The following is a 23519-nucleotide window of genomic DNA, read 5'->3' on the forward strand; positions in this document are numbered from 1 at the left end:
TAAAGCAGTACTGAATAGATGACAATGAAGAGTTAATTTGGTTTAAATATTTGTCCATGGCTAGGTTGCCTTTGCAGAACACAAGAAGAACATTGTGGAGGTGGAGAGCTTCAATGGCAAATGCACTGGGCTAAAACAACTGGAATGGAAAGACAGTTTATCAGGTAAGGTGCTTAATGTTATTTATTCACCTGTATGTCATTCCAAACCCATTTGATGTGGAACATGAATCTTCATAGATCCTTTTAACCTCAAAAAGAACAAAAATGCTCTAAGGAAAGAGCCTATGGATTTTAGATGACGTGAAGATGAGTAAATAATGACATGTAATGATTTAGAGATGAAGTCGTAAGGGAAACAGGTCAATTTAGCTCAAAGGGAATCATTTACGATTTTAAAGGGAATTTGGACAGAATCACTTTTTTATGGCTGATCACTAAGTCGGCCGGCAATTTGTTGAACGAGCCATATAACATCAACTCTGCAATGGATATTAATATCCAAAGTATAGTGAAAACACTATTTATTAGCACAGTAACGAGATCGGAGTTTAAGACATTAACTTGTAAGCACAAAACACAAGATACTTAGCTTTTCAATATGAATAAGGCTTTATTAGATAAATCTAAGACATTTAATCTAATCTAACACATAAGCACACACACTCACACATTCACACAAGTTGCAGGAAGATAGAAAGTTAGGAAAGAAAGAGTTTAAGAGAATGAAAATGTGAAATCCCAAGCAATACGAGAAATTGCATAGACATGAACAACCATCAATCACTTAATTAACCCTCGCATTACGTGAAATTGCATTAGAATACACCAGTTTACTCAGTCTGGAGGTACTTTAGTTGTGTTGACTGTGTAAAGGGGTTCCCTTTGTTTTCTAGAAAAGGGGTGAAATTGCATAGACATCAACCTCGGCTTTCCCGAGGTTGCTGATTGGCTGGAAGTTCAGTAATCGTTGAAGTGACGTCTTGGGAAGCCAGTTGTTGGTGGTTGGCTTTTTATGTGGGGTTTTGGGGTGGTTGTCGTTTTCACGGCGTTACAAAACTTAACTCAGAACACGAAACTCTCAACGGAAAAGAAAAGAAACTGAAGTAAAAAAAATAGAAGTAAAGTTTGACGAGACTAGGTGGTGTTTCTTCTCATCATGGCTACGTTGCAGTGGGCGTGCAGGCCAAAGCAAACTGGAATGGCACTCAAAGAATGCAAAATGTAATGAAAAAAAAGCATGGCTAAAAGCTAAAACTACAAGCAAAAGCTAAGAGCAAAATTTGATGGTGTCCTGTCAGCATTCTACCTCCTGTAGTTTGTCTCCATGGCTTTAGAGGTCCCCTGTGTTCCCTTCTGCCTTTATTCTTCCTCGTTTACTCTTGTTAGCATTATCCAGGTCACCTGTGCCTTCTTTCTCCTAGAGTATTTTAGCTGTGTTTTTCCCTTTGTTCCACACTTGGTTTTTGAGTCTTGGCTGCATGCTACCTGCTTTGTTTTTCCAAGTCCTTCCAAGCGTCCTCAAGTAAGATGTTCTTAGTTATTTGATTGTTTATGTGCTCTAGTTTTTATTTTCCCATGTGTCTTTTTTTATTTATCTCTCATGTTATTAATTCCTCTGTCTGAGAAGTACTTTTGTTGGATTTTTGGCTTGCAAAGACTTTTTTTTTTTTTTTTTTTTTTTTTTTAAAAAAACCAACAATTGGATTTTTGGCTTGCAAAGACATTGCCTGGAGTACTGCCTTGCCTAGTGGCAGATCTCTCAACCACCACACCAGAGACCAGAGTTCTAGCCTGGCTTGTGACAGAAAAACCAAGTCACTCATGGACCCAGAAACACTCGGTTCCAAGGACCTTGGCAGTGATCGCTCAACACGAGGCATCTTTTCAGCGACATGAAGCCATTCTAAGCCGACAAGAAGAGCTAATGGCCAAACACTTTTAACTCCTGGCTGATGTGATGAGTTCCATCTGCCAGCTCTTCGAATGCCTCCTGGGTTCTTCACCTTCCTCTGTATCACCTCCGAGTGGCGTCAGGCCTTCTCCTGTGGCAGAGCCCAACTACCTCCTCCTAAGCCCTTTGCTGGAGATCCCAGTTCCTGCCAGGGTTTCCTCACCCAGTGTGCTCTCACCTCAAGTTTTCCCACGGATCGCTCTAAGATTGCTTACATTATTACCCTTCTCTCAGACAAGACGCTCTTTTGGGCCTCCGCAGTGTGGCAATCTCCGGATGCCTGTTGTAAGTCCTACGTGGCATACAGTGGGGCTTAAAAGTTTGGGCAACCCTTGCAGAATCTGTGAAAATGTGAATAATTTTCAAAAAATAAGAGGGATCATACTAAATGCTTACTATTATTGTAATTATTATTATTATTGTTTTTCTTTTTTTTTTTTTTTTTTTTGGTTTTTTTTTTTAATTTAGTATGTACAATATCTTACTGTCCTGTTTTTTTTTTTTTTTTTTTTTTTTTTTTTTTTTTTTTTTTTTTTTTTTTTTTTTTTTTTTTTTAGTACTGTCCTGAGTAAGATATTGTACATAAAAGATGTTTACATTTAGTCCACAAGACAAAAATGAATTTATTAAAATAACCCCATTCAAAAGTTCGGGAACCTTTTTTTGTTTTTTTAATTTTTATTCAATTATCAGAAAAAAAAACCGTACAATAATCACACGATCCAGGATGAATTTTCTTATATGCACAAAAAACAACAACAAAAAAAAAATAATTTGTAATACCCCATCCCAAGCCTGTTAATATACAATACAGTGACATTCAAATAACTTTTAAGTTTAAAATACATTGAATTAAGGAATATAATTACTTTTGAGGTAACAGAAGAATGGGTCCCAAATCTTGTGAAATTGTTTAATGTTGCCTTTTAAAAGATATCTGGTTCGTTCCAAGTGCAGAGTAGATATCAGTTCCTCAAGCCATAGTTTGATAGCGGGAGGATTAACCTTTTTCCAGAACAATAATAACAGTTTATTGGCCGTTACCAAACAATACGTAATACATTTCTGTTGAGCACTGTTCAATGAACATGCATAATTAGAATGTCCTAATATAATGAGTACAGGGTCTGGAGCCAAGTTTACATTAAGAATATCTGAAAGCACTTTAAATAGCTCACACCAGAATCCCTGTATTTTATGACAGAAAATAAAACTATGAGCCAAATCCATCCTCTCTTTTACATTTATCACAAACAGGAGAGATATTTGGAAAAATCCGATGTAATTTCTTTTTAGAGAAGTCCTGTACAATCTATGTAGAAACCTAAATTGACAAATGAGGCATAGTCTATGTGTTGACCAATTGTTTATCAATATCCTCCAAGCCACTCTGCCAAACCTCCTCAGAGATTCCAACTCCAATCTCTCGCTCCCCCATTCCTCTCTGATCAACTTTGTAGAAGGGGAAGTAGCTGCTAGTAACCTTCTATTAAATTAAAGATAGCTGACATTTGTTTCCTCTGACGAACTGTATAAGACAATCATCAATGACTGAGGGCGGGACCTCGTCTAGGGAAACTTTATATGTACGTAGGTAATTCCTTATTTGTAAAAATCTGAAAAAATATTTTTTGGGAGATTATTATTTCTGTTGTAGTTGCATAAAAGGAAGCTAAAGCCCCATCAAGATACAAGGTCCCTGATTGTGCATATCCCAATGTCCTTCCATTGAGTAAAGGTTGTATCCAACCTTGAAGGGGGGAATGAGGGGTTATTTGCAATTGGAATTAAAAGAGAGAGAGATTTTATCTTAAGGTATTCTCTCATTTGTCTCCAAACGCGTAACTGACTTTTTATGACAATTCTATTAACTGCTGCTTGGTCTAATATCACTGGGGAGTAAGTAACACTGCTCCAAGATCATAAGGATGGCAGTAATCACGCTCTATCTGGAGCCAATCTGGAGCAAACAGCAGACTGTTCCAACTATAATGCAAAAACTTGTAAAATGAGTGGCCCAGTATAAAAGCGAAAGTCTGGAAGGGCTAAACCCCCCTCATGTTTAGATTTACAAAAGATTAACTTATTTTTTTGATTCTGTGACTCTTATAATTCCATAGAAAGGGAAGAATAATCGAATCTAGGTGTTTAAAGAAGGACTTGGGCAATGGTATTGTAATTTTATGAAATAAATATAATATTTGAGGAAGAAATATCATTTTTATCGCATTTATTCTGCCCATTAGGTAGATCAGGAGAGTACTCCAGTAGTGTATACACATTTTGTAACTTAGACAGCAAGGGGCTAAAATTAGTTTTGAAGAGCAGAGAATATTTATAAGTAACCACAATTCCCAAGTTTACAATTATTTCCTTGGAAACTTTAAATGGGGAAGAATGTATTAAGGACAAATCCTTCAAACCAATGGGCATGAGTTCACTTTTTTTCCAAGTTAACTTTAAAGCCAGAAAATTTCCCAAAGGTAGTGATGGTCTTGGTTATAACAGGAAGGCTTACTTGTGGTTGAGTAATATAAAGCAAAATATCATCTGCATACAGCGGTATTTTATTAATGGTATTTGAAGTACTGGAAGCCATGTATGCAAGAATTAGAACGAATGGTTTCTGCAAGGGGTTCTACACTTAACGCAAACAAAAGGGGTGAGAGGGGACAGCCCTGTCTGGTTCCTCTTTGAAGAGAGAAAGAGTCTGAAAATGGTTTTTATTTGTTAAAAACTCGTGCTGCTGGACTCCTGTATAAAATTTTAATCCAGGTTATAAACTCATCTCCCATATCAAATTTCTCAAGGACAGCGAACAAGTAAGGCCACTCTACTCGGTCAAACGCCTTTTCGGCATCTAATGAGATCACAACCAAATTGTCTCGGATTGCCTTAGGGTGATATAATGATATTAAATAATCGTCTAATATTATGCATAGTGCTTCTTCCTGGAATGAATCCATTCTGATCTGTGTTAACCAGTTTATTAATTAATTTGCAGAGTCTATTAGCAAGAGTTTTAGATAATACTTTTTGATCAACATTGAGAAGGGAGATAGGTCTATATGCCCTCGACTTCTTCAGGATTTTTACCTTTTTTAGGGATTACTGTGATATAGCTTCAGAAAAGGTCGGTGGTAGTCCAGTTGTTAACGCTTGTTGAAAAGTTTTAAGCAAATATGGAGTAAGAGTGTCGGTGAATTTTTTATATAGTTCGACTGGCAGTCCGTCAGGACCGGGGGTTTTCCCGCTCTTCAAAGTATTTGTGTTCTTTAATTCCTCTAAAGAAATATCTTTATTAAGAGATGGCCTTATCTTCTGGAGATAGCGTGGGGAGATTACATTTACGTAAAAATGTATCCATTACTTGAGGGTCCAAATCAGTGTTTGAAGAGTATAACTTTGAGTAAAAAATCCTTGAAACATTGGTTTATATCTTTCGATGCAATAAAGTGCGTCCCTCCTTTGGTCTTTATTTTATGAATTGTCCTTTCACTATCTATTTTTACGCAATTGTCTGGCTAGTAATTTATGGGGCCCTCTCTCCAAATTCAAAGTACTTTTGTTTAATAAAATGAAAAGGTTCTATTAATTTTAGTAGAGACTATATTATTATACTCGTACCTTAATTGTAAAATTTTCTTATAAGTGTCTAACGAGGGGTTTAGTGCATTTTCAATGTCTAGCTGATGAATTTGATTTCCTAAACCAGTTAATTTTGTTTTGTACAATTTATTCCGGGATCCTTGGTATGATATAACACAACGTCTAATAAATGCTTTGAATGTTTCCCAGAGCAAACCTGATGATGTCTCTGGCTTATCGTTGCTATTGAAAAAAATTTCCAATTGTAAACTCATGAAATCAATGAACTTGGGGTCATCAATTAACTGAGGGTCCATCCTCCATAGAGGTCAGGCAAAAGATGTTTGATCAAAAACAACTCCAAATGAAACTGGGGCATGATCTGAAATCAGTACACATGAATTTTAGAGTTTAGGATATTGGAAATAAGATTATTATCCACTAAAAAAAAATCCATACGGATGTATACATTGTGTACATGTGAGTGAAACGTATAATCTCTTTCGGTAGGGTGCATAAGTCTCCAGATATCTATCAAACTATAATTATTAACAAAAGCATTCAAAAAATTTCCTGAATTAGACTGTGAAGGAATTTTTGAGTGATGATCTATCGAGATATGTGTCAAGGACACAATTAAAGTCCCCTCCTATAACAAGATTTGTTTGGGACAATTTGGGGATAAGAGAAAATACCTTCCTAAAAAAGTCTGGTTCGTCATTATTTGGACCATAGACATTTTATTAACGTAATCGGGAAACCATAAATCTCACCAGATAGAATAATGTAATGACCTTCCCTATCGTTTTCAGAGCATTTTGTTTAAATGGAACTCCTTTTCTTAATAAAATTAGCAACCCCCCTAGATTTAACCGAAAAATTAGATTGATAAATCTGTCCTATCCAGCTACCTTTTAATTTGTCTTTAGAGTCCACTTTGAGATGAGTTTCCTGCAGAAAAATTATATCTGATGAGAGAGATTTTAGATGTGATATATATTTTGCTTCTCTTAAACCGGGTGATTTAATCCTTTAACATTCCATGAGATACATTTGAGACCTTTTCTGTTACTTTGAGTAGTTATTTTGCTTGATTAAAAATCAGGATCAATCATCTTCACTGCTTGTTTAGAACCTTGGATTATTTTAAACAGGCTCCCATCCCATATTCCCCAATACATAAACATTAATCCTGTCATCTAACCGACTAACTAGAACATGCGGTGCGATACCGAATTACACAACAAGTAAAATATAACAACAAATTATATAATAAAATAAGGGAAAAATCTAGCAAATACCTTCAAAAATATCAAACCTTAAACTTCCAAAAAACTCATATCAACACAGCTCCGTAATAAGGAGTACAAGGAGAGCATCTCAATATAAACATGACAACAAGAGTCATGTAAACAGTCATATAAAGAGTCGATGCTGATTGAAGCTCACTTGTCACATTATTCTGATTTTAATTATTCTGATCTTAATTGACTCATCCTTTTGGATGTGAATTTAATTAGTTGGTTTCTTTGAGCTTGACCACTTTGTCTGGATCGGTGAAGTAGAATTCTTTTGGCATTGTGCGAGACCCTCAGTTTAGCGGGGTATTGCAGTCCGTATTTGACCCTGGGTTTATCCTTCAGCAACTTCCTCGCGCGTTTAAAAAGTGCGCGTCGCTTTACCACAGCAGGCGGATAGTCCGGAAAGATATTAATTCTTTCACCTCTGAAGAGAATCTGCTGCATCTTGGCCGCCTTTTGCATTATTTCTTCCATCTCGTGGACCATAATGCAAGCGCAAAATGAAGGGCTCGGGGTGGTTCATCATTTCCAGAACGGTGGCGCGTAGAGCTCGGTGGGCTCGGTCCACGTGCAGGGGTTTCTCAAAGGATAGGGCCTCTGGGAGGAGTCGGGCAACGAAATCTCTAGGTTTGTAGTTTAATGCTCTTTTTTCTCGGTCCACATGTGGGGGTTTCTCTAAGGACAGGGCCTCTGCGAGTCATGCAACGAAATCTCTACTTTACTCCGCTTTATTCACGTTTAGCTTTCCCAGATCTTGTTCCATCTAAGCCACTGTGTCAGAAGAAGTGGAAGCATAACTTCCAGATTTACTAATTTCGTAGAGTGATCGTCCATCGTGACTTTAATCTCCGAGATTGCCATGCTGGCCTCGTTTTTAAATGCCGAAGTTCTCCTCTGATAGCGACAGCGAGTTGTTTTCGACTTTGAGTCTATTATTTCTCCAATGTCTGATTTGATTGAAAGAAGTTCCGCGCGAAGGGACGAGATCGCGTTGAGGATGGATGACTGAAACTACCCGCATCTGGAAGCATCTTCTTCGGGCGCTTCTTCTACATTAGAGCCGGAGGTTGTCGCGGCCTGGTCTGTGGTTTTCTGAGATTTGCCCGGCATGTTTAGAAAACTGAACAAATTAAATCCTAAAGTCGTCTAGTAGCGTCTAGGATGCAAGATTATAATTTATCAATGTTCACAATTGCTGAAGAGATGTTCTGACAATGTTATATTAAATTTTTTACGGAGCCGTTGTGAAGTGCGTGCTACTCACTCATAACGAAACCTGGAAGTCCCGAACCCTTGGTTCTTAATACTGTGTGTGGTTACCTGGATGATCCACGATTGTCTTTCTGTTTTGTGATGGTTGTGCATGAGTCCCTTGTTTGTTCTGAACAGTTAAACTAAGAACTGTTTTCTTCAGAAAAATCTTTAAGGTCCTGCAGATTCTTCAGTTTTCCAGCATCTTTGCATATTTGAACCCTTTCCAGCAGTGACTGTATGATTTTGAGATGCATCTTTTCACACTGAGGACGATTGAGGCACTCAAACCCAACTATTAAAAAAGGTTCAAACATTCACTGATGCTCCAGTGGTGGCTTACAGACCTGCCACCAAGAACGTCAAGCCAGATGCCCTGTCTCGAGCCTACTCTCCTGAGACACAAGAGAAGCCTTTGACATCAATAATTCCGAGGTCTAGTATCATCGCGCCCCTTCAGTGGGAACTGGAAAGAGTTGTGCGAGAGGCCCTTGCCCATGAGCCTGATCCAGGTGGTGGTCCCACTGGACGCCTGTTCGTTCCTCAATCTGCCCTGGCCCAGGGTCTTGCAGTGGGCTCATGAGTCTCCCTTGACTTGCCATCCAGGAAGTGCCCGCACTCTTGACTTCCTCCAGCGGCGGTTTTGGTGACTATCCATTAAGAAGGACGTTAAGGTCTATGTGGAGGCCTGCCCCGTGTGCAACCAAGAAAAGTCTACACACCAGCGATCTCAGGGACTGCTCCGCCCTTACCTGTCCCCTGGAGGCCATGGTTGCATGTATATGACCGAGGTCTCCAGTTCTCGTCCCGGTTCTGGGGAGCCTTCTGCAGGCTTTTTGGGGCCACAGCCAGCCTATCATCTGGGTTCCATCCAGAGTCTAATGGCCAGACGGAACGAATTAATCAGGATCTGGAGACCACCCTACAGTGTATGGCGGCTAGCAATCCCACGTCTTGGGCCATCTATATAATTTGGGCTGAATATGCCCACAACACCCTCCAGTCCTCGGCCACTGGACTATCCCCCTTTGAATGCCAGTTTGGATATACCCCACATTATTCCCAGAGGAAGAGGTGCAAGTTGGTGTTCCCTCGGCCCACGCTTTGTCCAACGCTGTCGGCTAACATGGAGGAAGGCCAGACCTACCCTCCTTCGGACTTCCCAGAGATCCCAAGATCAGTCTAATCGCCACCGCCGGACGGCTCCTAAATTCCGAGCCAGTCAAAGAGTTTGGCTATCTACAAAGAACCTGCCCCTCCTGGTCGAATCCAAGAAACTTTCCTAGAAATACATCCGAGCCAGTCAAAGAGTTTGGCTATTTAACCCTGTTTTAAAGCAGACTTGACTTGACTTGTCTTTTAGAATTAACCCCACGTTTCATGTCTCATTACTAAAACCTGTCTTGTCTTCTCCCCTTCTCCTCATGTTTCAACCATGCTCCCGATCAAATCTTTAATTTGTCTGGTTCGGGTCTGATACCCTACAAAGTGTTGTTACTGCTTGTATTTTTTTAGAGTGGTACAGACGGATATGGACTCTTCAAGATGATCCTTGCAAAAAGTACTATGAGGCCCTTTTGGTGGACCCCATTTTGACTGTGCCTCCACCAAAGGTTTGTATCTTTTAGTTTCCAACAACAGAATTTGAAACATAATAAGAGACTAGTGGTTGACTGATAATGGATCACTGATCATTTGAGTATGTTGAATTAAAATATTTAGTGTAAAATAATTTGAACTTTACTGCAAAAAACAGTACTATGAACCATTTAGATAAATGTAAAAAAATCTTAACAAATAATAAGTTAATAATAATAATAATAATAATAATAATTGTCCAAAGTGAACACCAGAATGTGTTTTTTCTTTTTACAGAGATTAACCATTTTATTCAGCAAGAATGCATTAAATTGATTTAAAAGTGACTGTAGAGTCGTTTATACATTAAAAAGATACCTATTTCGCATAAGTACTTAAAATCCTGCAAAACATATCAGTTTTTACAAAAATATGAAACAGCACAACTGTTTTCAAAACTGATGATAAGAAATGTTTCTTGAGCATCAAGTCAACATATTAGAATGATTTCTGAAGGATTATGTGACACTGAAGACTGGAGTAATGATGCTGAAATGATGCTTAAAATAGTAATTTTAAATTAGTAATATCTCACTTATCTCACTGTCATTTTTAGTTTTACTGTATGTTTGAGCAAATAAATACAACATGAGGTGAACATAAAAGATTTCCTTCAAAAGCAAAAATTAAAAGTTTGAATGGTAATGTTTTCCAATATAAAAACTCCAAGACAAAAAAAAAAATATATTGTTCTATGAAAACAGTAAACGCAGTAGATTAGTAGTCAGCATTTGTCGTAAATCTTTAGTTATATTATATAAATTGTTTAGTTTTAATATTTATTTTATTGTTATTGTTCATCAGACATCTGATTGTTCCAAAAGCTGTTATGGGAGCTGTAACCAGAGGTGAAATGCATTAATAATAGATTTATGGGGTTTTATTCTAGGCTATCACGGTCACCATAACCAGTTTCATCACAGACCCCTTGAAGAAAATTGGGCAGGGAATCAGTGAGTTCCTCAGAGCCCTGCTGAAGGATCTACCGATCACTCTCCAGTTACCTGTGCTGCTCATCATTGCACTCGCCATCATTGTAAGAGCTGTGAACAGCAAACATACTGTAGGATCATTTATTTGTTATCATACTAAGGCATATTTGCTTTTCTCAGGTGTTCATGTATGGAAGTGCTCAAGCAGCTATACATCAAGCAGTTCACTTTCCCCGGCTCGGTGGGCGACGGGACCCGCCGCCTCCTGCTGTAGGACAGCGCCGAGCTCCTCAAGTAAGGGAGCATGAGGAAGCTTGGGAAGGAGGTGATGCTCCACAGCCACTACAGGTGCTCCAAGACAACAGAAACAGAGTAAGTCAAGCAGGAAACCAAGCAGGGGACCAGAGATTCAGGGCAGGAGATGCTCTTGCCCCACAAAACAGACAGGAGGACAGAAGCATGGAACTCCGACAGGGTTTTTCTGGCGTTCCCAGAGGGACTCAAAGGGTAGAGACTGTGCGTGCTACAGGTAACATGTCCAGCGATGATGAGACTGATTTTCAACAGCGAACAGAGGAGGTGGATCCTGGTACAACGGAAAATGCAGAGCCTGAAGTGAAAGCTGAGGAAAAAGAGAAAACTGCATCTACTGTGGACAAAAAAGAACAGAAAGACACACGGAGTGCAGATTTTAGTGAGCATATGGAAGATGTGCCTTCGGCTCAAACAGATGTGAAAACACTTGGAACTAATCAAGGGAATGAGGTAAGTATCGATTAATTTTTCAATCCCTCATTTAGATAATTCGCCCAAATAAATAAATAAATAAACATACACAGTTACACTACCCTTCATAAATTTGAAGTTGATATGTATTTGTATCTTTTTGAATGAAGTCTCTTATGCTCATCAAGACTGCTTTTTTGATTAAAAACAGTTAAAAGTGTAACATTGTGAAATATTATTACGATTGAATATATTGAATATATTTTAAAATGTAATTTATTCCTGTGATGCTTTTAAATGCGTGTTTTTTTCTGTTCCTTTAATTGAAACATTGCAGCACTTTATGTGCACTAAAAGGAAATTGGCTGCTCAAAATGACCTGAAGCTGCAGGTTACGGTTTGCAAGCTTAACATTGTATGTCTGTCATTACAGCTACAATCATATGATAGCTGATGCTATATTAAATGGTCTGTGATTCTGTTGTATCTCTGTTAAGTTGTTTCTGTTTGTGTATGTTGTCAATAGTGCGTGCACATTTGCAGTATTCATTACATTGTGCTTGTACTGTATATCCCATCAAACCTGAAGCAATTTCATAGAATAAACAACATGTCAAATACATAATCTGCCATGTCTCACTACTAAACACTTTGCTTATACCCTACTACATGTATATGTATATGTATATGTATATTTATATGTATATGTGTGTGTTTATTTTGCATCATTTTGACCAGAAATGTTTTGTTTGTGCAGGGGCTATCAGCAGATGTTGCTGTCGAAGAAGAAGTTTATTCAAGCTTTAAAACTCCAGTTCAAGAAACACTGCAATAAAATGATCTCTGAACTCTGTTATTCACTTTTTTAATTAAATGTTGGGAAAACTGTTTTTTTTTCTTATGAAATTTAATTATATTTTTTGCTATTTTCTTTGTGTTTAGTCTAGTAAATCTCCTGAAGTATCATTCAGATGTTATAAAGAGACAATTAAAGGTGCAGGATTTTGCTTACATTAGCTGCCTCTATTATTTGTATAATTGTTTTCGGACATTATACTGACATCTACTGGCCAGGATGTATGAAGTTTGTTTACTAGCTGCTGCTGCATCACATTCTTGGATTAAATCTCAATTATTTTTTGTGTGCGTTGTAGAGTATTTGAGTTGCTATGACTTCTTGTTGAGCTTGTTTCATTACATGCATTTTTACTATTTTGCTCTGTAAAGAGCCTTGAGCACTGGCTGAAAACGCAGTCAATTTGCTTGACTCAGCTGAAGATCATGTGATCTCCACATAGTGGCAACCCATAAGAAGGTGACTCGCACCATGTAGAGTAAAAGTCTGGAGTGACATTGAGTGTGATATTAATCAAAAGTGCTGTTCATTTATTTGTGAAAAACCTTTTGCTCCTTTACGGTGACCTTAGAAGTAATGCTCCAGCTTGGAAGCATTGCTAAAAAGGTCATTTTTACCGTACCTCATCTACTTCACTAATTAAAAGGACACTTACTGTATTAAAATTTTTATTCATATTGAGACTTTGTAGTTTCTATATCAACTCTTTGTGACGTTTCACAAGTCAGTGAGCAACTGAAAGAACGTTCTTTCTCGTACAGTGAGGTCATGTCCATCAGGAATCCTCTTCGCTCCTGATTGGTCGATGGGCGCTGTTGAACAAATGGCACCTGTGATGTCAAAGGTGAGGTTATTTGGTAATTTAGTGATCAAGGAACACTTCTGGCTGGGAACCACATTATGTCTTGGATAACAGGTTGCTTGGAATGAAGCTTCTTTGAGCAAAAGTTGCAACGAACCAGTCTCTGGTGAAATGGTGTTTTTTGATGATTTTTATCTTTGTTGTCTTGTTAGTTTTTTTTTTACACTTGCCTTCTTCGCGGTCAAAAGTGGCAGAAGCCTTGAAATGTAACTTCTTTTTTTTTTCCAGGAAAATTAATGTAATATATTGTTGTTCAATAATTTTATTATTTAATAATATAATAATTGTTATTTATGTTTTTGAGGGAATTTTATGATACTATGCAATATTTATACAATTTAAATGAGCTATTTTCTCCATTAAATATATTTTTTATTTTGTTATTTATTTATATATAATTTATATTTGCTATTTTTTTATTTATGATATATTTAAGGTTTTTATAGTGTGCTTTTTTTGAAGTGAGAATTGGGCCATCTGGAGGCATTAAAAAATAAAAACTTGTGTAATGTTGCGTAACCCCTTGTCTTAGGACCCTGTATTGATATTATTTACAGATTTTTTTTTATTATTGTTTTTTTTTAGTAATTTCTTCATTTTTTTTAGGTTTTGCATTTAGATATATATCTAGACATTTGTCAAGGTTGAGATATTTTTGGTTGGATAAGTATCAGGTTTTACATTATGATTACAGTCAAACATTAATATCTCGTTAGAAAGGGAAAACATAGAAACCATTTTTGTTACTCAGTATTTGAAAATTTTAAAAATCTTACAAAATAAGAAATGGATAGTGATAATTCAAAACACTTTATACAAACATTTTGTAATTGGTATTTTATTCAATGTAATATCAACATTTTTTTTTTTTTGTATTTCCCATTCATTTCCTATGTCGGTCATTTTTGACCATGAAGAGGTTAAGTGTGAGTTTTGTTTTTTGACCCTTTAACATATCCGAATCATGTCCATGATTTTTTTGTGTGTTCATGTTTATGTGTGAGTTTTGTTTTTTTAGTCTTTAAAGTATGAGGATGGTGTGAGTGTTTTTTTTGTGAGGTTTCTTTTTCTTTGTGCTGTCCTGAGCATAGAGTTGGGTATCTTTCTGCAGACATGACTGAGCATCTTCAGTGGTGCAGCTTTATGGCTTTTTTGTGCTGTCCTGAGCATAGAGTTGGGTATCTTTCTGCAGACATGACTGAGCATCGCATGTAATCCTCCAACATTGAACCATGAGTAGAGGTCACAGTATTTGTATGGGTTTGAGCATAGCATGGTTTTGTTTTGTTTTGATGATGTTTATTTTTTTTTATTGTTAAGCTTTAGCTTTTTTTTGCTTTGATGATCCTACTGTTTATTTCTTTATCACTCACTCACTCACTTTCTCTGTTGTGAGGGCCGATTATGTGATGCTGTTTGCACATCTTGATGAGAAACCCTGTCAGAATGGTTTTCCAACATCAATCCAGTGTAAATCTCCTGCTTTTTTTCCCTCATGCAAAATTAGAAATTCTGAAGAGTAGTGTTGAGAGGATGGGTTTGTACCAAGTACTGGTTCTGGTGGATAAACTTTGTATATGACACTAATTTGTGTGGTATTCCTCCTGAGGATTCTTTTTTTCTAGTCGTGGCCTAGTGGTTAGAGAGTTGAACTCCTAATCCCTAAGGTTGTGGGTTTGAGTCTCGGGCCGGCAATACCACGACTGCAGGTGACCTTGAGCAAGGCACCGAACCCCCAAACTGTCATAAAATGCTCCAGGATGTGCGTTCAGTGATTCGCACTTTAGATGGGTTAAATGCAGAGCACTCTGAGGTCACCATACTTGGCTGTATGTCACACTCACTCTCTTAATATTGGCTGTCAGAAGTCCACAAATACATTGTAAAGTATGCTGTTCTATTCTTGGGTTTGTTCAAGTATCTGTCATAGCACAAAAATGTGGTCAATTCAGGATCTTCCTGTTCTAAACCTAGCCTGCTCTTGTCAAAAAATATATACTGTTTCAGTGATTCCTTGGATTGCTGTTTAACAACATGCTGATTGTTCAGCTGATAAAAGACTTTGAAAAGACTTTCTGTAGACAAAAACTCTGTAAAAGAGTTTTGAAAGTTGTGAGTTGTGTACCTAATGTAGGACTTTTATACAGTGCATGCCATTATAAAGACTGTAATCCCTCACAGCCTTGTTTTCATCATTCTCATTCATTTTAATCTATTGTTGGTGCCTTTTATTCAGTATTTTAACTCTTGTACCAGTTTTCCACATGATGGGGATTTCATAGTCTTCCCATATTTCTTGAAATTTGCAACATGCTGTCCCTTATCACAACATTAATGTAAAAGCTTGCAATAGTATAACAAAATTGTAATTTTATGGATTAATAAAGAACCTGTTTGAGTTCCTTTTTTTATACAGCCAATTTAACTTCTGGAAGACCCTGTCTGTGCACAAATAAAATAAAGAAATTGCAAACTGATATTTAAGAATTATGTTATTACATTTTAATGAATGTGCAACTGCCTCTGTGCTGTTTGTCTATTCAAGTATAAATTATTATCATGTCATATGTACATACCGTGTGTGGGTAGCTGACAGATGTGGCGCTAATGGATTGAAATTTGGCTTTCCATTACAAACAGTCTCTGAGAATTAGCCTGACTTCGTCATACTCATATTCTAGGGAGAATGTGAGTCTGATACTGCTCAATTGCACTTGAATTATGGGGCGTGTCTTAACCGAACCAGTAAAAAAAAAACTCTGCACTCAATTGGATAGACCTACAACCAATCAGAGCAACGCAGTAAGTGACGTTAGGTACAATATAAACATCTTACTTCTCCAGCTGCAGTCATCGTTGGTGAAAACCAATTCAACCCAAGCGCTCTTTGATGACTTGGGTGGTTACGTAACCGCAGATAGTCTGTCCATCATCGATTAAAGCCCGCCCTGGCAATTTGATTGGCTCGGCCTTCTGGGAGCCGAGCATAATTATTCCTCAATGGATCGAGTCCAGACCTTTCTTTTACTGTCTATGGTCCAGACCGAACTTCCCGTCCAAAAAATGTTGTGGGCGGGGTTCGGGCTGGCACCCAGGCTATCTGAGAATATTAAGGAAATGCAAAAAGTGTTGCAACCGTCCCACTCTTCCTGTTCATTAGATTTATTTGATTATAAAAGCAACAGAACTTAACGATTTTAACGATTACTAGAAGTGTCCGCCTTGCCCTTATTTAACTCCTCCCATAAATGCAGCTGCCTGCTTGCGTCTACTCTCAAGCGAGTCGAGGCGAGGCGAGGCACTTCAACAACCAACCTTTTGTTTGATAGATAGTTGTCAGGGCGTCAAGGTTTATGTGTCAAGGTAAGTTAGACAAAAGTTTTAATGAAATATACTGAATTATTTTGCATGACAAATATGTATTAATTCACAAACTTAGTTGTTTTATTGAAATACAAAACAATGCAGAATTGATAGTTGTGTATTTTTATTTTATTTATTTTTTTCACAATATGAATTGTAAACAGCACAAACTGTCAGCACTGTTTATAGTTTTTATTCACATATAAACTGTTTTTACTAATGACTTGACTACCGGTCAAATGTTTTTGAACTGTAAGATTTTTTAATGTTTTTGAAAAGCAGGCTTGGTGAGCACAAGAGAATTCTTTAAAAAAACATAAAACAAAATCTTACTGTTCAACACACACACACACACACACACACACACACACACACACACACACACATATATATATATATATATATATATATATATTAACACAGCAGTCTCGTTCCATCCTTTAAGTGAACCGAGGTTTACCGGGTTTTGAATATTTGCGGTTTTGAATCTATAGGTGACACATTGTGAATTTGTGACAATATGGCAACTCTCTTCCGTCACGTACTGTAGGGACATGTTTAGCTATCAATGTGTTTCCACAAAATCTGATTCTGAACTTTATATACATCATTTATAACAATCGATCAGTAGTTGTTTTACCAGCAAGTCTGTTTTCTGTTCTGTTCCAGTGAAGATTATGAAGGTGTCAATCTGTTCATCGTTTGGTTTCTGGAGTTTGCTCATTTACTGTAGTTTGTTTGTTATTGCAAATGCAAATATCCACCAGGATGAGGATGATGCATGGACTGATCCAAATGACTTGATAAACTACGACTCAACGTCAAAGCGCATGAGAAAACCAGCAATGGTAAAAGATTAGTAAACCATCTGGCAGTTTAATGCATTACAGTGCTTGCAGGACATTTTTTCCATTAAAAATAGACCCTGTCATTCAGGGTCATTCAGCCACTGTTTACTCACCTTATTGTTCTAATGCCATATGACCTTCTTTATTTTTCAGACTGTGCAACAGTGTCCTGATGCATTCGAGTGGATCAAGAAACTAGAGAGTTTGCAGAAAAAGGTGAAGAATATGTAAATACAACTGTGTTTAGACCTCAATAACAAAATGATAGAGGCATGTTTCTTTGGACATGGTACAATGGTAATTTCAATGGTAATTAGTAAAGTCCTGAAGACTAGTATTGTACCATTCAGCACTTTGAATTACTTAAACTATATATTGAATTGTATCCATATTGTTATATTATATTATTGCTATCTCTTTTTTTTAGTTTGATGAGCAGAAAAAGGAGGAGACAACCACCTCTATAAAACCAGTTTGTCTTTCAGTATTCAAGCGATTCCTTTCCAGGCTCCTTAAAGAAACTTCAAAACTTGGCCTGGTATGTGACTGTTTTTTCTCTCCAAGGAACTGATTCAACATGAATCTACATTGGTTATGGTTTTACAACTTTTCATTTTTTTAATCTTTAGCCTAACGATGGACAGACATCCATGCATTATGACGCTGAGGTGAAGCTGTCCAAGCAGTCGCTGGTGGAGATCCAGAAGCTTCTGAATGAAGAGAACGACTGGACCACTGGAGCCATGGATGAGGCTCTCAGTCAAATTCTGCTCAGATTCAAACTCCACGACCACGAAGCCTGGAAGTGGCATTTCGAAGACACATTTTCTGTAGATGCTGATACCGCTCTGAAGGTCAGTTCTTGTAAAAGCATTCAAAGATAACTGATAAAATAATTGCATTAAAATCATATTCAGAAGACTGGTGTTTTGCAGCAATCTCAGAAATAATAAATGTAATATGTGCTGTTTTTTGTTCTACAGGTTTCTTTGATTGTTCTGATCGTCGTAGCCATAATCAGCACTGAGCTCTGGTCTGTGGTCTCCTGGTTTGTCCAGTTCTGGAGGATGTTTGCTTTTTGCTTTTTTATTAGCTTGATCTGGAACTGGTTCCATCTTTATATGGTGATTGTCCTTGTGTTGTTGACTGTCCATGACAGTTTTGCTAAAGCAGTACTGAACAGATGACAATGAAGAGTTAAATTGGTTTAAATATTTCTCCATGGCTAGGTTGCCTTTGCAGAACACAAGAAGAACATTGTGGAGGTGGAGAGCTTCAATGACAAATGCACTGGGCTGAAACAACTGGACTGGAAAGACAGTTTATCAGGTAAGGTGCTTAATGAATGAACTAAATTAACTGTTCCAGCACATCAGTGAGCAGCAGACAGCCCACCCTGATGCTTTTCTCATCATAGCTGGGGATTTTAACCATGCAGACTTAAAGAGTGTTTTCCAAAAATACACCAACACATTAACTTTCCAACAAGAGGTAAAAATTTTTTAGACTTTGTTTATATCACACAGAGAGGAGCTAACAATGCCCTCCCCCACCTTGGTGCCTCAGACCACATCACTGTCATGCTAATGCCTGCATACAGACTGCTTGTTAAAGTCGCCAAACCAGTTCACAAACAAATTCAAGTGTGGCCGGAAGGGTTGTCAGAGGCTCTTCAAGACTGTTTTGACACAACTGACTGGAATATGTTTAAGCAAGCTGCCACATACAATAACACCACAGACCTCCAAGAGTACTCAGAGACTGTCACTGCCTATATCACCAAGTGTATTGATGATGTAACAATCACAAAGACCATCACTGTCCGGGCCAGTCAGAAGCCGTGGATGACAGGGGAGGTCTACAGAATCCTGAAGACGCGGAACACTGCCTTCAGAGCTGGAGATGAGGTGGGCCTGAGGACAGCTAGGGTCAACCCATCCCGCGGCATCAGACAGGCTAAGACACAGTACTCCAGGAGGATAGCCCATCGTTTCACTGCACAGAAGACTCCACCTCCTCCCGGTGAACAGGTGATGACGCTGTCCCCGGACAGCGTGAGGAGATCCTTCTGCAGGATCAATGCACGCAAAGCTCCGGGTCCTGACAACATCACTGGGCATGTACTGAGAGACTGTGCAGTGGAACTCACTGATGTCTTCACAGACATTTTCAACATTTCGCTTAGTCAGGCTGTCGTTCCCACATGCTACAAAGCTACCACCATCATTCCAGTCCCGAAGAAGCTGTCTCCATCCTGCTTCAATGACTACAGTCCTGTTGCACTTACTCCCATCCTCATGAAGTGCTTTGAACGGCTAGTCATGCACCGTATCAAGTCTGCCCTCCCCCCCGCCCCCTCCCTGGACCCCTTCCAGTTTGCATATCTGTCCAACCGCTTTAACGATGACGCCATCGCAACTGCCCTCCACTCAGCACTCACACATACAGACAAAAAGGACTCATACGTCAGAATGCTGTTCATAGACCCCTCCTCTTCACTCTGCTGACCCACGATTGCACACCGTCACACAACTCCTACCTCTTTATTAAGTTTGCGGATGACACGACTGTGGTGGGTCTCATTAGCAACAGAGATGAGACAAACTACAGGAGCGAGGTGAGCCGCCTGGCTGGGTGGTGCAGTGGTAAAAATATCTCTCTGTGAATGTGGAGGAGGAGGGGGATTTTTGTTGACTTCAGGAGAGTGCACACTCAGCATGCTTCTTTGACCATCAACGGTGCGACTGTGGAGAGAGTGAGCAGCACCAAGTTCCTGGGTGTGCACATCACAGAGGACCTCTCCTAGACTGAAAACACAGCAGCACTGGCCAAGAAATCACAGCAGCGTCTCTACTTCCTCCGCAAACTGAGAAGAGCTAGAGCCCTGGCCCCCATCATGTGCCCCTTATACAGAGGCACCATCGAGAGCATCCTGACGAGCTGCATCACTGTGTGGTATGGCGCCTGCAACGCGTCCTGCCAGAAGACCCTTCAACGCATACTGAGAGCAGCTGAGAAGATCATTGGTGTCTCTCTCCCCTCCCTGCAGGACATTTACGGAACCCGTCTCACTCGCAGTGCCCTCTCCATTGCAGGTGATCCCACTCACCCTTCACACAGCTTCTTCCGTCAGCTGCCATCAGGGAGGAGACTGCGGAGTCTCCAGGCCAGGACCAGCAGACTGAAGAACAGCTTCATTCATCAGGCTGTCAGGAAGCTGAACTCGCTCCCGAACTTGCCCCCACTGAACTATGAAACCCCCCCCCCCCCCCAGGTCCCACTTTCCCAGGTCCTTCCACTCCCCCCTCCCACTAACATACGATGACATGCACCAGTCACTTTGTGCAGCATTGGTCTGCTCACTACCTCATTCAGCATAGAACTGACATCATTCTACTATTTCTTCAGTCAGTTTAAATAAAAGAACTGCTCTCTGAGCCCTTTGTCACTTTATTCAGACTGAATACGCTTTTTTTTTTTTTTTTGCACTACAATCTTTATCTGCAATCTTTATCTGTTTGTTCACCTCACTGGTTTGCGCTCTATCTGCCATGTGCCTTGCTTTATTTTTATTATTATTTTTTTTACATGCCCTTATTTGTATAGTTTTATTTTAGATTTTCAGATTTTATCTGTATCTATCTGTATTTTTAGGCTCTCCTGTTAGTGTTATATGTATGCACCATGGGTCTGAGAGTAACACAATTTCAATTATCTGTATGTATGTACTGTACATGTGGAAGAATTTACAATGAAGCAGACTTGACTTGACTTGACTTGACTAATGTTATTTATTCACCTGTATGTCATTCCAAACCCATTTGATGTGGAACATGAATCTTCACAGATCCTTTTAAGCTCAAAAAAGAACAAAAAATGCACTAAGATAAAAGTAAAATTAAGCAAAGGAAAGAAAAAAAAAATCATTTATAATTCTCTTTTTTTTTTTTGTTTTAGAGCCTATGGATTTTAGATGATGTGAAGATGAGTAAATAATGACATGTAATGATTTAGAGATGAAGTGTTGTTACTGCTTGTATTTTTTTAGAGTGGTACAGACGGACATGGACTCTTCAAGATGATCCTTGCAAAAAGTACTATGAGGCCCTTTTGGTGGACCCCATTTTGACTGTGCCTCCAACAAAGGTTTGTATCTTTTAGTTTCCAACAACAGAAATTTAAACATAATAAGAGACTAGTGGTTGACTGATAATGGATCACTGATCATTTCAGAATGTTGAATTAAAATATTTAGTGTAAAATAATCTGAACTTAACTGCAAAAAACAGTACTATGAACCATTTAGATAAATGTAAAAAAAAATCTAAACAAATAATACTTAAAAAAAAAATTATCCAAAGTGACCACCAGAGATTTATGTTTTTTCTTTTTACAGAAATTAACCATTTTATTCAGCAAGAATGCATTAAATTGATTTAAAAGTGACTGTAGAGTCGTTTATACATTAAAAAGATCCCTATTTCGCATAAGTGCTTTCAATCTTGCAAAACATGTATCACAGAAAAAATATGAAACAGCACAACTGTTTTCAAAACTGATGATAAGAAATGTTTCTTGAGCATCAAGTCAACATATTAGAATGATTTCTGAAGGATCATGTGACACTGAAGACTGGAGTAATGATGCTGAAATGATTCTGAAAATAGTTATTTTAAAATGTTAATATCTCACTGATCTCACTGTCAATTTTAGTTTTACTGTATGTTTGAGCAAATCAATACAACATGAGGTGAACATAAAAGATTTCCTTCAAAAACAAAAATTAAAAGTTTGAATGGTAGTGTTTTCCAATATAAACACTTAGTTTTAATATTTATTATATTGTTTATTTTATTGTTATTGTTTATCAGACATCTGATTGTTCCAAAAGCTGTTATGAGAGCTGTAACCAGAGGTGAAATGCATTAATAATAGATTTATGGGGTTTTATTCTAGGCTATCACGGTCACCATAACCAGTTTCATCACAGACCCCTTGAAGCAAATTGGGCAGGGAATCAGTGAGTTCCTCAGAGCCCTGCTGAAGGATCTACCGATCACTCTCCAGTTACCTGTGCTGCTCATCATTGCACTCGCCATCATTGTAAGAGCTGTGAACAGCAAACATACTGTAGGATCATTTATTTGTTATCATACTAAGGCGTATTTGCTCCTCTCAGGTGTTCATGTATGGAGGTGCTCAAGCAGCTATACATCAAGCAGTTCACTTTCCCCAGCTCGGTGGGCAACAGGGTCCACCGCCTCCTGCTGTAGGACAGCACCAAGCTCCTCAACTAGAGGAGCATGAGGAAGCTTGGGAAGGAGGTGACTAAGGAGGTAAACTAATTTGAGGGAAAGGCACTACTATGAAGCAAAGTTAATTTAGAATAAGAATAATGAACGGGTAATAAATTGTCTATATGAGTGCAATAATTCCAAATAAATGTACAATAAAATTTAAATACATTTAAAAAGAAATGTTTCCTTTTTGCCGCCCTGATTGTGAAATTGTATGTTTGAGTGATATAGTTATGTGTATATGTGGTTTTAGACGTCATACTGACACCTTCTGGTCAGTATGTGTTAAGTTTGCTTACTAGTGTAACAGGTCAAATATGTGCTTCCACTTGCTGCATGTATTTTCATGTATGGCCCCTTTAATTGCACTCTCCGCCCAGATCTGGTGGGATGATGAACTGTTTCCGGTAGAGTCATTTAGACCAGGGGGCAAGGAAGTCGACCGGAAGTTGAAGTCGGCCGCGTGCCGCCATCTTGTAGCAGAACTTCACTTGCGTTAGCATCCCATTGACTCCCATTCATTTTTGCGTCACTTTGACAGCGAATAACTTTACATCTGAGGCGTTTAAAGACTCCATTTGTCCATTATTTATTTCTAAAGACTACACGACAATGTATAAAGGGCTCCATTACCTTCTATGTTACATTATGGCCCCGTAGAAACAGTTTTTTGTAAAAATAGGCTAACGATTGCGTCATAAACCACTCGACTCTCTGTCGCACAGTAGAGACAATTACCGTACAGACAGGAGGAGAAGCTCGCAGGCAATCGGGGAGACGTCAAGAGATATGGCGTACTGGCGTTACATTTTAAAATACTATACAAAATTATTAATCAGAATACTTACTCCTGCTCACTCACGCCAAAGAACTCCCCGCTCAAACTCTCCGTCTCTGCAAGGTT

At 38.4% G+C, this 23519-nt stretch overlaps 2 protein-coding genes across 3 annotated transcripts in view; both read left to right on the plus strand.

Moving 5' to 3' along the window:
- LOC109101257 (chloride channel CLIC-like protein 1) overlaps positions 1-12926 on the plus strand; it is a 38697-nt gene extending 25771 nt beyond the window's left edge. The window contains exon 11 of the mRNA XM_042711924.1: positions 12147-12926. Within this exon, the coding sequence (XP_042567858.1) occupies positions 12147-12224 (78 nt within the window). The 3' untranslated portion in view covers positions 12225-12926. The remainder of the gene's footprint in view (positions 1-12146) is intronic.
- A 3300-nt stretch (positions 12927-16226) lies between these two features.
- LOC109101260 (chloride channel CLIC-like protein 1) lies at positions 16227-22820 on the plus strand. Of its 2 annotated transcripts, none has more exons than XM_042711926.1 (10): positions 16227-16470; positions 17140-17318; positions 17472-17534; positions 17746-17856; positions 17948-18172; positions 18302-18442; positions 18548-18647; positions 21367-21464; positions 22275-22421; positions 22498-22820. In XM_042711926.1, exons 1-10 carry the CDS (start codon positions 16461-16463, stop codon positions 22648-22650), a joined length of 1227 nt encoding a protein of 408 aa, XP_042567860.1. In that variant the 5' UTR covers positions 16227-16460; the 3' UTR covers positions 22651-22820. The 2 variants fall into 2 exon arrangements, with proteins under 2 accessions (XP_042567860.1, XP_042567861.1); XM_042711927.1 differs by having other exon boundaries at positions 16229-16470; positions 17238-17318.
- Positions 22821-23519: the final 699 nt, after the last annotated feature.

The sequence above is a fragment of the Cyprinus carpio genome, chromosome A22, assembly GCF_018340385.1.
Source record: "Cyprinus carpio isolate SPL01 chromosome A22, ASM1834038v1, whole genome shotgun sequence".
NCBI classification, from domain to species: domain Eukaryota; kingdom Metazoa; phylum Chordata; class Actinopteri; order Cypriniformes; family Cyprinidae; genus Cyprinus; species Cyprinus carpio.